Source organism: Emericellopsis atlantica (assembly GCF_019669845.1).
Source record: "Emericellopsis atlantica unplaced genomic scaffold F5Z01scaffold_19, whole genome shotgun sequence".
In the NCBI taxonomy this organism is placed as follows: Eukaryota; Fungi; Ascomycota; class Sordariomycetes; order Hypocreales; family Bionectriaceae; genus Emericellopsis; species Emericellopsis atlantica.
This window is the reverse complement of record NW_025764721.1, coordinates 348,460-360,895: the sequence shown is the minus strand read 5'-3', so window position 1 is coordinate 360,895 and position 12,436 is coordinate 348,460. Positions and strand designations below refer to the sequence as shown.

The following is a 12,436-nucleotide window of genomic DNA, read 5'->3' as shown; positions in this document are numbered from 1 at the left end:
ACAGAATGAGCGTGTGAGCGCACCGCGTGTCGCGCTGCTCTCCTGGCGCCGGCTTTTTGGCGGTTGCATGGCTGAAACGCTGGGGCCACCGATGCGCAGTAGTGCGCTCTCCAGATGCTTTAAACAGTGGGTATCAGTGCGAGCAAGATTCAATTCTCAAGAGAGGATGAACGACAAAGATGGTGATTGGGAGCTAATGACTGGAGATTTGTCCTGTCGTGGTTGGCGTCTCATTGACCGCACTGATCAATTGACCAGGACCGTGCCTATCGGGGTTTAAGACGTTGGAAACATGGTGCGTGGACATTTTAACTGCTGTACTATGTACTCGTTACCGGGTACGTAGACCCTAGATTGGACTTGGTCGCCGTCCATCACGCTCCACGTCCATCGACCTCCTCAGTCCTCAGTCCTCACCCTCTCCTGACTTCACTCTTCCCCCCTCACCAGCCCGCCAAGTCCTTGCCATCATATTCGAACACTCAATCACCTCACAGCCGGCATGGCCCGATCCGCAGGTGCACCGCCTCGTCGCCAATCTCCTCCATCTTCTCCTCGAGGGCCCTCGTCATCCTCCGCACGACATCCCCGTACCTCGCCTCCCCGTACACGTTGAACAGCTCGAGCGGATCCTCCTGGCAGTCAAACAGCTCCCACTCCTTCTCCTCCTCGGCCCCCGGCCGCGCCCCCTTGACCCCCAGCGCCTCGTTGTACCAGTAGATGAGCTTGTACCGCTGGTCGCGCACCCCGTAGTGCGCGTACGCGTTGTGAATCACGTCGTTGTGCATCCAGTACCGGTGGTACGCCACCGTGCCCTCAGGTTGCTGCTGGCTTGCATCGCCCCGGAGCAGCGAGAGGAACGACCGGCCCTGCATGTAGCTCGGCTGCCGCAGACCCGCCAGCTCCAGGAACAGCGGCGCAAAGTCGACGTTTTGCACAATCGCGTCGCAGACGCCTCCCGCCGCAATCCCCGCCGGGTACCGCGCCACAAACGGCATCTGGAAGCTCTCCTCGTACATGAACCGCTTGTCGAACCAGCCATGCTCGCCCAGGAAGAAGCCCTGGTCCGACGTGTAGACGACCAGCGTGTTGCGCGCCAGCTCCGCGTCCGCGTCCAGGTACCGCAGCATCCGTCCAACGTTGTCGTCCACCGACTGGATCACACGCAGATACCGCTGCATGTACCGCTGGAACTTGAACGCCGCCAGCGCCGCCGCGTCCGTAAAGGTGAAGACCGTCCCGTCGTCCTTGTCGATCAGACGCCGCGCGTCGTTGGGGATCTTGCGCTGCGCGTCCCCGGCTTCCTGCTGCACCCGCTCGCCCACGCGCCGGCCCCCGTCCGGCTGCACGAGCCCCAGGTCCTGATACGTTAAGTCGTCCGCCACCCGCATCTTGGCCACCTTGGCCGCCTTGGCCCGGTTCTTGTAGTCGTCGCTGAACGTCTCCGGCACGCGCACCGGCGCCGTGTACAGGTCCTTGTGCTTGTCGTCGCACTCCCACGACCGATGCGGCGCCTTGTGGTGGCACATGAGGAAGAAGGGCTTGCCCGTGTCCTTTGTCGCCTCCAGCCACGACAGGCACTTGTCGGTGATTATGTCCGTCACGTAGCCCTCCTCGACCGTGTCGTTGCCGTCCGAGTTGAGGAACGTCGGGTCCCAGTAGTCGCCCTGGCCCGGCAGCACGCTCCAGTAGTCGAAGCCGGACGGCTCGTGCGCGGGACCCTCGCCCATGTGCCACTTGCCCACCATGGCCGTCCGGTAGCCTCCCTGCCGCAGGTGCTTGGCGACGTTGGGCCCATGCGTGTCAATGTGGTCGTCGAGCGTCTTGACCCCGTTGACGTGGTTGTGCGTGCCCGTCAGGATCGTCGCCCGCGACGGCGTGCAGATCGAGTTGGTCACGTAGCAGTGGTTCAGCAGCACGCCCTCGGCCGCCAGGCGGTCAATGTTGGGCGTGTGGTTGATGCCCGCCCCGTAGGCGCTGATCGCCTTGGACGCGTGGTCGTCCGCCATGATGAAGATGATGTTGGGCGCCATGATGAGTGATCTGCTGCTGCCAGTTTCAAGGAGTGATTGAAGGAAGAGATCATTCAGAAGAAAGGGTCAAGAGAGAAAAAGACATCATCTAGGACTCCAACATTTGGGCGCGCTCATGACGAGGGCCATCACATGCGACTTGCTGGGCGGAGGAGGCATCCTTCGCGTCTCCATCAGCTTCGGTAGTCGTGCAATCGTCCCAAAGAGTACGGATACGATGCGCGAGGACGGAGGAGGTGAAGGCGTCTGGTTGCTCCGGGAAAGAATGCGACCTCGGACATGTCGGTGAACTAGGGCCGCCAAGCCTTTGGACATTTCACGGAGCAAAATCACCCTTCGGCTATCGGTTCGCCCGTTCAAAGGGTGATTGCCGACTCCGATTTTAACTCGGTAGTCGGCCATGCTCCCGGATCCAGCGCACCCTTCTTCACCTCCTCCTCCGCATCGCAGACTTTCTGGGGCAGCCGGGGCGCGCCACGAGGCCAGCCATCTTCCCCAGACCCTGCCGGGACTGCTACCATTGGTCGATCGTGACCCTCTACCGAATTGACGTGCTCGCGACCCTGGATGGTGGCACACTGACCTTTGTACACGACGGTGGTGACTCTTTAGGGGGGCGAGGCTGGATGGGCGAGTATATGAGGCCACGCTCACTCCTTGGTTTCGATCTTCCACGGCCCATCTCAGCCAACGGGTCAACTTCTATCTCTTCATACGCCAAGCTCGATCCAACAACAATGGGCAAAGCGCTGGGCACGTTTCGTGCCGTCTACCTCGTGGCGCTGTGCTGCGTGGGCTCGTTCCTCTTTGCCTACGACACGGGCATCGTCGGCGGCATCCTCACCTTCAAGTCGTTCCAGCGCGACTTTCGCTACAGCGATGCCCAGCGAGCGTCCGTCGGGTCCAACTCGACCAGTCTGCTCCAGGCAGGCGGTAGGCCGTCTCTGACCCCCTGGTACTCGACAGTCTCGACTAACATTGAGCAGCCTTCTTCGCCTGCTTCTTCATCTGGCCCTTTATGGCCAGGTACGGCCGACGCTGGTCCATTGTCCTCGCGTCGACCATCTTCAACGTCGGCGCCGTCATCCAGACCATCAACACCCACTCCCTGGCCGCCTTTTACGTCGCCCGCGTCATCTCGGGCGTCGGCGTCGGCATGGCCACCGTCATCATCCCCGCCTACTCGGCCGAGATGGCGCCCAAGAACATCCGCGGCATGCTCGGCTCCATGTTCCAGTTCTTCTTCACCCTCGGCGTCATGACCAGCTACTGGATCGACTACGCCGTCAGCGAGCACGTCCCCGACTCCACCGCCCAGTGGCAGATCCCCGTGGGGATGCAGCTCGTCCCCGGCGCCATCTTGGGGCTGGGCATGCTCCTGACCACGGAGAGCGTCCGGTGGCTGGCCAAGCAGGGGCGCCACGAGGAGGCCATGAAGTCGCTCGCCTGGGTCCGCGGCGGCGAGGACGACGAGGTCAGGGCTGAGTTTGCCGAGATTCTCGTCGGCATCGAGGAGGAGGCGAGGGACAAGTCGGGCGTCACCTGGCGCGAGCTGGTCCAGGTGCCCAGCAACAGGCACCGTCTCATCCTCATCGTCTGCCTCCAGATCGGCGTGCAGCTGACGGGCAACACATCCATGGCCTACTGTGAGTCGCCCCCTCTCTTTTTCCACCGTGCAAGCAGGTCGCTAACCAGACACAGACGCCCCCCAGATCTTTTCCCTCGTGGGCGCGGGGGATAACAAGCTCCTCCTGACCGGCTTCTTTGGCCTCGTCAAGGTCATCGCCTGCCTGTTCTTCCTCCTTTTCCTCGTAGAGCGTCTCGGGCGTCGCGGGTCTCTCCTCGCCGGCGCCCTCCTCATGGGCATGTACATGCTGATCGTGGCGGTGCTGACGGCCGTCTTCCCGCCCGACCCGGACGCCGGCCTCACACCGGCCTCCATCGCCTCGCTCACCATGATCTACCTCGAGGCCATGAGCTACAACATCTCCTGGGGTCCCGTGCCCTGGGTCTACACGGGCGAGATCTTCCCGAATCGCATCCGGGAGGCGGGCGTGGCCCTCGCGACGGCGACGCAGTGGCTCTTCAACTTTGTCTTTTCGCAGGCGACGCCGCACGCGGTCGAGAATCTCGGCTGGAAGACGTTTGTCATGTTCTCCGTCTTCAACTTTGCCCTCGTCGTCTTTGTCTGGTTCTTCATCAAGGAGACAAAGGGCAAGTCGCTCGAGCAGATGGACGAGCGTACGTGGTGTCCCTCTTTTTTGGCGTTGTGGAGGTTTGCTGACCGATCTATACAGTCTTTGGCGGCAACGCGCTGCCTGACAGAGACCCGGAGAGCTTCAAGGTTAGTGATCAGGGTGCCCAGCACGTAGACGGGGTGGGCCAGGAGACTGTTGTACCGGACAGGAAGGACTAGCCTAGCTATGGTCGGTGTGGCGCACAAAGGCGCGCATGGTTGCGTTCAAGAGACTGTCTCCTAGTAGACATGACCATATATAATAATACATTGTGCCATTTTGAATGAATTATGTTCTTGGACTTAGCTTAGACCTCTGGAGATCACGTGGTCGAATTGGACCTCTAGGGTAGCTGCTGCTGCTGCGGATACTCGCGCTCTTTCCTTTCCTTCCTCTCGCAACAGCATCTTCGTTCTCCTCACACAAATTCACTGTGACCTGCCGACTCAATTGCCAGGCTATCCGCTCCTGAAGCATTGTCCAAGCTCATGGCATTTTTCGATTCGCCTCGTCTGCCATCTGAACCCGCCTGATGTTGCTTGACATGGCCTCATAAGACGGAAACTGCACCAACGGCGACCCGAACCCCTCCTACCAGACCAGGCAGCATGGAACAGCATCTCACTACGTTTCGCTCAAACCATCTCAGTGCGCCCTTGGAGCCATGTACCCAGTGCCGGGCTCGCAAGGTGCGTTGCGACAAGAGGCGAGGCGGCTGCTCGAGCTGCGAGCGGCTGAGTCTGCCATGCTCCCTGTCCACCAGGAGGAATGCTGCTGAGACTGCCAAGCCCGGGAGGCTGCGTGGACCCAAAGCATGCGTGGCGTGCCGAGAGAAGAAGACGCGATGCTCGGGCAGTCTCCCAGAATGCGCTGGCTGCAGCAAAAAGGGCATACGATGTGTATACCCCGTCTCGAGGAGGGGACCGCCTCCACAGGCACCAGAGGCTACTGAAGAGATGGATGACGAGGAACTGCGTCCCGTCGTCCAGCCTTCGCCCCTCGAGACACCGCCTGGCAACGCTCCCTCGCCGTTCAGCCCCAGCCACCCGGTCACGAACAGCATCCTGGCGCTCGTCGACTCCTTCTTCTCGACTCTGTGCCCCCTGCCTTCGTACGCTTTCCTCCACCCGGAGAGCACGAAGCGGCGGTGCAGGAATGGACAGATGCACCGTGCGCTGGCATCGGCCATTGCCGCCATGACTTCGTTGCACACGAGGCTCGACGTCGATCACGAGGCGTGGATCAGCGCAGCAGAGCATAGCGTGTGGCTGCACCTTGAACACCCTACTATCCCAAGACTGCAGACATTGTTGCTCGTCATCTACCACCGGATGGAGATGGGAAGGTTCCAGCGCGCTTTCATGCTGGCCGCCACGGCTGCGCGGTTTGCCTCGGCAATGCGTCTCAACCACGAACGACCCGACCTGGATCCCGTGGCGAGGGAGGTCCGTCGCAGGATTCTCTGGTCCCTGAAGATTGTAGAGCGGTACTTTTGTGTTGGCCTGCTAGAGTTCGAGCTATGTCCGATGGAAGCTATATATATCGACTACCCGTCGTCGGAAGATGAATTTGGTACAGACGTCCAAGGGGAATACGGCGCCTACAGCCTGCATGTCCGTCTCGAGGTCGTGAGGCGGGACATTATGAAGTTGACGCGGAGTCTCGAGGGGCTCGAGAAGCCACTGCCGAATCTCATGGAGCTCATCCAGCACCATGTCGCATCCCTGGAGGAGATCAGAATCTCCATGCCGCCAGACAAGCTCGGTGTGTCGAGCCCCTGGCTTTCGAGGCGGCTACCGATGCAGGTGTCCTTCCACCAAGCCCATTGCGACCTGTACCGCATCCTCCTCCCCGGATACCCAGAGGCGGCGCCGCCCGTGGTGCTTTCGGGGGTACAGGCGGCCCATTTGCGCGAGGCAGAGTCATTGTGCCTGGAGCACGCCGCCTCCACCGTACAAATACTGACATCCCTGAACCAAGAGAGCTCTGCCGCGACGCCGCTCGAGTTTGACACCGCAATCTGCGCGTACCACGCCGCCCGATTGTTTCTCTACATTTCGAGATTCGGACGCTATGCGGAGACGAGACCTAGTGGAGAGTACGCAGCGAGCAGAGCTGACTTGACCGTTGCCGCGCTACGCCGGTTCTTCCCCTCGTCAGTGCTCGTGGCGCCCATAATCAAGGAGCTCGAGCATTCCATTGGCGTCTTTAGGCAACGCCAACACGCAGTCAACACTACAACGTCTACGACAACCACGGGCACTGCCGCATCCTCTGTCGAGCAGTCCGTGGACCCGCCTTCGGGAAGCACAAAGCCGGTAACGAGGCAAGACCAGAGGCTGGCTGTTCACAGTCTCCTCAGACAAGCCGACTTTGGGGAAGACGGGGACGAGGAGAAGGTCAATCCTGGGGAAGTGGCGTCTGCAGAGGAGCTCTGCCAGAGTCTGGATTCCGTCTCACCCGAGCAACGGGGGTCAAACGCGACGGGGCCGTCGCCGAGCAATGGACTACAAGCGATGCCCATGTCAACGACTATGGGCGCGTTCCAGGGCTCCGGACAGAGCGCATGGCCAATGGGGGGTTTCTTCCCGGTTGGCGACGGTCAGGGTCTGAACAGTTTTGGCCAAGTCGAGCAGCCACTGTTCTCCTGGGGAGGACCGCAGGACTGGGACTGGTTGTTTGAGCAGGGTCTGCCTTCATGAGTCTGAACTAGGTGGAATCTAACTTAGGTACTAATCACAGCGTATCCTCAGTGTGACAGGGTCACGTTGACCTGCGTCAGATCCTCCAGCCTCGAACTGCTTCCCACCCAAAACGCATAGTCCCCGCCGTCCGCCACCCAGTCCCCGTTCACAAAGTAGCCAAGATCACGTCCGGGCACAACGAACTCGACCTGGACCGTGTCGCCAGCCTCCACCTCCACCTTGCTGAAGCGGATGAGCTTCATAACAGGCATCTCAATGACACTGACGTCTGGACGATAGTACACCTGCACCACTTCCTGGCCCGCGCGTTCACCCGTGTTGGTGACAGACGCGGAGACGTGCACCGCAGTCGTGTTGCAGGCACCCCTTGCTGCGGTGGCGGTGACATTGCCAATCTCAAACGACGTGTACGAAAGGCCGTACCCGAACCGTAGTGCAGGCGACCGTGTGAGCTGCGGCCAGTGCCAGTCGTACTTTGTCGCGGCGCCAAAGCCACCGCGATCGTCGGACGGCAAAAAGTCATATGCCACGGGGAATGCGCCGTTGGCCTCGGGGATCGTGACCGTCAGCTTGCCACTGGGGTTGGTCTCGCCGAGGAGGATCTCCACCAGGACATCGCCGGTAAACTCTCCGCTTAGGAATGAGTGGAACACTGCTGAGGTGCGAGCGAGGATAGAGTCTGGGAGGAGGAAATTCTGTCCGGAGCTCATGATCAGAATGGTAGGGATACCGGTATCGAGAACCGCCTCGAGAAGTTGCTGCTGCTGGCCGGGGAAGGATAGGTCAGCGTGCGCGAAGCCCTCCTGATCTGTGCGCTCGTTGTTGACCGTGCTCGGGTCAAATGTGCCCAGGCCGGAGCCGAGAACGAGTACGGCGAGGCCAGCGTCCTTGGCGGCCGAGACAGCCTCCTGGATGGACGCGTCGTCGGTGTCGTTGGAAGGGAGGATGGAGTTGGTGCCCTGGGCATAGAGGACAGCGTCGGCGCCCAGTTCACGCTCCATAGAGCGACGGAAGGATGACCCGTAGGCTGGGTCGGTCGAGTTGCATGCGGCGTACATGCCTGCGTTGATAATGTCGGCGTAGGGCCCGATGACAGCAACCTTGCCGAGATGGCCCTTGGTCAGGGGTAGGAGACCGTCGTTTTGTAGCATGACAATGGACTCCCTCGACATGTTCTTGTTGACCTCAAGGTGCTCCTTTTTGCGGAGCGTGGCCTTCATATCGCCTATCGTCGGCAACGGTTTGTCAAATTGGCCGGTGAGAAACTTGATCTGCAGGAGGGCCAGCACAGACTCGTCGAGGAGGGAAACGATCTCTTCGTCGTCCTCGGCATCGATCAGAGTGGTGAAGACACCATGGCCGCCGGGGTGCAGCTCGTGCTCCAGACCTGCCTTGATGGCCTTTTTGGCCGCATCCATGGGCGAGCGGGCCACCTTGGACTCGGTGTACAGGTACTCGATGGCGTTGGCGTCCGACATGATGAGGCCCTGAAAGCCAACAATGTCGCGCAGCACATCCTGCAGCAGATGGCGGTTCACCGACAGGGGCACGTGGTCGACACTTGCGTACGACGCCATAAGGGAGAGCGGCTTGGCCTCGCGGATGGGCTTGATGTAAGGCGCGCCAAGGTCGTTGAGGACGTGGTTGATGCCACCGTGCATGCTGGCGCGGTTGACGCCGCCGCTGCCCTGGCCGTAGACCCAGTGCTTGATGGTGGTGGCCACCTTGACCCAGCCGTCGTCGTCCTGCTCCTGCATGGTCTTGATGTACTGCGTCGCGAACTCGGATGCCAGATAGGCGTCCTCGCCGTACATCTCTCCATTTCTCCCGTTGCGTGGGTCCTTGGCCAGGTCTACCTCGGGGGAGAGAACCCACTGGACGCCAATGGCGAGGTTCTCGTCGCGGATGACCTCGACGGCTTGGGCGTAGAGATTGACATTCCACGAGGAGGCCATGGCGTTGGTGCCAGGGAACAGGGTGCCGCCAGACACCCAGATGCCGTTGACAGAGTCCGCTATGGTGATGTAGGGGATGTGCAGTCGGGAGTCGTCAATCTGCTCCTGGCGAAGCTCATTGACAATGGGCAGCACCTCGTCCGCCCAGTTCATTTGGAAGCCAAGGCCTTCCGTCCGTCAGCGATGCGTCTCGCAGTAAGCGGATTACAAGGAGGGTGACCTTACCTACCTGGCCATTCTGGGTTTTTCGGGTCTGCTCAAATGCAGTTCGGTTGAACGATGGCTCCCCATTGACTCGACTGACCGCACGGCGGATGCCACCTAGCTGGCCGACCTTATCCTCCCAGGTCATTCGACCCAGGAGATCTCGAGCACGCTCATGGGCAGGTAGAGCTGCATCGAGGTATGGAAGGGTCTCGTTTCCAGGCGTGGCTACCCGGGCTGAGGCCGCACCAAGAAGACTAGCTGCCAGGAACCAGCAATACATGTTGTGTGGTGTGGAGAGCGACGGCAGTGTGATGGTAGTGAATCCTCACTCTACGGTTTCTTACACCACGTTGCGGCTACTTATACCGTCGCCCTGCGTCTACGTACCGACCACATGGCACTCGTCCGGCCCTTGGAGGACGAACCGACGCGGTGGGAGCGAACCCCATCATTGCCCACGCACTTGGTCCCCATGGGGTCACGTCTATATTCTGCACTATGGCGAATCATCTCTTTGGCTAGTTGCTTGGGGCTGAAGAGGCCCTGGTGATAATTTGGTCATGCCGTGACCGACGAGTCCGAGGCTTAGACGGGACCCTCCGGTAGTCGCTCGGGCGTCCGAATAGGGCAAGGTGTGTGAGAGAGGGGGATCGGTCTTGATGCCGGCGGCTGGCCAGCGGTTACCGTTCTCCTGATGAAGAGAGATCAATTGTCGGGTCTACCGTCTTGCCATGTAACTGCCGACCGAGGCGAGCTCATCAAACGATCATTTCTCTTTCAGCTCGGGGGTTGGAAGGGGGCAAGGTCTAGGGTAGGGCGAATGTCACAACTCCAGAGGTGTCATGAACAACGACTCATCCAGTTTCTCATAAACTGTATCTACCCTGGGTCCGCTTCAATATTGACCATTGATTCAGCGGCACAAAGACCCCTTACTCCGTAACAACGACAGTCTTGTAATGGATTCAACGAATTATGTTGGACATTGATATTGCAATGGGGATGTCCTGCTGCAGGTAGCAACTACAGGGTAGCCAATGAGCACTTGAGTACCTCGCCCTCCCGAATCACCTCGTTTGACTTCACTTCTTCTTCGGCTTGCATACGAGCCCAATTCCTACCCAATGCACCCCCTCCTTGGATGATAATCACACCAATCGCCGTGTGCTCGATGCACGGCGCCCTCATGTTCACTGGCGAACCACTGTACTAATTCATTCAATGGACGAACAGCTGCATGCACGACGGCCCCCTCCCGCCAGCGGCACCATCTGGACTCCCTCCTTGTACGAATGTCCCATGTATCAACATGTAGACTGTTGGTCAACGAACCTGGCTTATCAAAGCAGCGGCCGTCGTCGAACAGAAGCACCACTGTGAGCAGAGCAGGAGAAGCATGCCAAGATGACTGTTCTCTCGTCTCGCTACACTGTCGACTTCAAAGCAGACATCATCTAAAGCCAAGTCGACGATGCAAACCGGACGCCTCAGCTTCTCAATCGCACATCGCCATGGACAACAAGAGCACCTCACGCCGCCCGTCTGACCACATCCTCCCCTCCCACCCAGCCTCGCGTCCGGATGATTGGAATATGCTCGCACCCCACGCCTTCTGCTTCGAGCACTTGATCGCCTCACGTCCCTCATGTGCCAGTGCGTGCATTGCATCGCGCATGCATCCGCCCGCTCGCTGCCCGCAAGGTCCCCACGAGGGACCGAGTACATAGTCGACGCAGGATCCCCCGTTTTTGCTGGCGCTCTTGCGCACAACTATGTTCATTGTGCATTTGTGCCACCATATGCGCATATGCGCAAGCGCACATAACCTCCAGTAACAGGTGGGATGTATATCCCTTGGAACGCACCGCCCACCGCTGATGGGGCAGACCCTTCACAGCATGCCCACATCGTCCTCTCCAGGCAGTTCTCCGACAATGGCACGCGTAATGCCAACATACGCACCGGCCTCATAGTGGGCATTGTTCTGGGCGTCGCCTTGGTTGGCTTTGCCGTCTTCTTCTGGTGCTATCGTGGCTCGGTGCGTTTTAGAGAAAGGAAGAAGAAGAAGCACCGGCGGAAGCATCGTTATGGGAGCAGCACGAGCTCGAGGAGTTCAAGAAGCTCGGGGAGCTCCGCCTCAAGCAAGGGAGTTGCTGGCCCGCCAGCTGATGCAGCGGCTGATGAAGCACCACCAGCTGAGGAAGGCAAAGAATGACGCTGTCACTGTTGTTTGTAAGTCATTGGTGTCGTTCGAGCTGAGCAACAGCAACTCTGACCCAATATTCAGGAATTCATTTCGTCTCCTGTACCTTGATTATGTATTTCAACCCTTGCTGTCGTTTATGAGTAGGACTGGGTGCTTATGACTTCTGGCTGCGCACATTTCGTCGATGCTAGCGAAGATGATGGTCAACGTCTCAAAACACTTTGTGATCTTATTACTGCTCTACACCCTTGTGCGGACCTCTCCCTTTCGTTTGCTTCTCATGTCGAATCTCCCCACCGCAATAGGAACCAGCCCATATTCAACCAACCGACCTTCTCCTCCTTGTCCTCCCTCCGTCCATCTGATCGCAGTATTCCCTCCACTGCCGAGGAGTCCACAACCCACCGTACATGTTCGGTGCACGCCTGTCGAAGCCATAATCAGGCTCATCATAGGAGCATTCCATCGGCGGCGCGTCCATTGGGCCATCTCCCCCGTTGTATCCACGGCCAGGAGGCCGCGGTCCGCCCGCACCAGGCTGGGGGTTGAATCCAGCCCAATAGGCGAACGGGGACCCAGAGGGGCTCTCGTCATCCTCGCAGTTCTCGGGGCGTTCATTACTCTGGGGCTTCTTGGGCTTCTTCTTCTTCTTGCTTCCTTTTCCATCTTTCCCCTTCTTGCATTTCTTGGGGGGTGAGGGTCTGCGAGTGAGGAGGTGGATGATGAAGCCGAGCATCACGACAAACACAACAGCGCCAAATATACCGCCAATGATGGCACCGGAATCTTCTGAGCGGCGTACAATGTTGGAGCGTGACAGAAGGTGTTCGTTGAGACGTAGTGACGAAAGGCGTCCGTGGCAATAGGGGAGAGGCGCCATCTTGCGAGGTTGGGCTTCAAGGCCAAGGTTTCTAGAGATTTTGACTGATTTACAAAAGAGAGCTGATTCTCGAGGTTTTTATAGAAATTCTGAAGCGCCAGAAAAGCCGTCAATCGCTTCATATATGAGTTGAGCCTGCAACATGGATGGCCGAGGACTCATTGTATGGGCAGGCATCATCAAGCGCCAGGTCTTGCTTGCTTGACTCATCAT

At 59.2% G+C, this 12,436-nt stretch overlaps 5 protein-coding genes across 5 annotated transcripts; 2 read left to right on the top strand and 3 right to left on the bottom strand.

The window, feature by feature from the left end:
- Positions 1-244: 244 nt before the first annotated feature.
- Positions 245-2,346, bottom strand: F5Z01DRAFT_188797 (arylsulfatase B). Its single transcript, XM_046257988.1, has one exon. It carries the CDS (start codon positions 2,031-2,033, stop codon positions 492-494), a length of 1,542 nt encoding a protein of 513 aa, XP_046116777.1. The 5' UTR covers positions 2,034-2,346; the 3' UTR covers positions 245-491.
- Positions 2,347-2,770: 424 nt separating this feature from the next.
- F5Z01DRAFT_682411 (general substrate transporter) lies at positions 2,771-4,449 on the top strand (the record flags this gene model as incomplete). Its single annotated transcript, XM_046265761.1, has 4 exons — positions 2,771-2,966; positions 3,020-3,679; positions 3,735-4,274; positions 4,331-4,449. 4 exons carry the CDS (start codon positions 2,771-2,773, stop codon positions 4,447-4,449), a joined length of 1,515 nt encoding a protein of 504 aa, XP_046116776.1.
- A 777-nt stretch (positions 4,450-5,226) lies between these two features.
- F5Z01DRAFT_675654 (uncharacterized protein) lies at positions 5,227-6,972 on the top strand (the record flags this gene model as incomplete). Its single annotated transcript, XM_046265173.1, has 1 exon — positions 5,227-6,972. The coding sequence occupies one exon, from the start codon at positions 5,227-5,229 to the stop codon at positions 6,970-6,972; it is 1,746 nt and encodes a 581-aa protein (XP_046116775.1).
- A 23-nt stretch (positions 6,973-6,995) lies between these two features.
- F5Z01DRAFT_188783 (beta-glucosidase) lies at positions 6,996-9,624 on the bottom strand. Its single transcript, XM_046257987.1, has 2 exons — positions 9,156-9,624; positions 6,996-9,097 (listed from the first exon to the last, which is right to left on the bottom strand). Exons 1-2 carry the CDS (start codon positions 9,415-9,417, stop codon positions 7,020-7,022), a joined length of 2,340 nt encoding a protein of 779 aa, XP_046116774.1. The 5' UTR covers positions 9,418-9,624; the 3' UTR covers positions 6,996-7,019.
- Positions 9,625-11,274: 1,650 nt separating this feature from the next.
- Positions 11,275-12,223, bottom strand: F5Z01DRAFT_675652 (uncharacterized protein; the record flags this gene model as incomplete). The annotated part of the gene is made up of 2 exons (XM_046265172.1): positions 11,275-11,360; positions 11,749-12,223. The coding sequence occupies 2 exons, from the start codon at positions 12,221-12,223 to the stop codon at positions 11,275-11,277; spliced, it is 561 nt and encodes a 186-aa protein (XP_046116773.1).
- Positions 12,224-12,436: the final 213 nt, after the last annotated feature.

Coding starts and splice junctions, on each gene's coding strand:
- F5Z01DRAFT_188797 (XM_046257988.1), bottom strand. CDS start 2,033: ATGGCGCCCAACATCATCTTCATCATGGCGGACGACCACGCGTCCAAG.
- F5Z01DRAFT_188783 (XM_046257987.1), bottom strand. CDS start 9,417: ATGTATTGCTGGTTCCTGGCAGCTAGTCTTCTTGGTGCGGCCTCAGCC. Junction 9,098..9,155: donor AACCCAGAATGGCCAGGTAG/GTAAGGTCACCC, acceptor GACGGACGGAAG/GCCTTGGCTTCCAAATGAAC.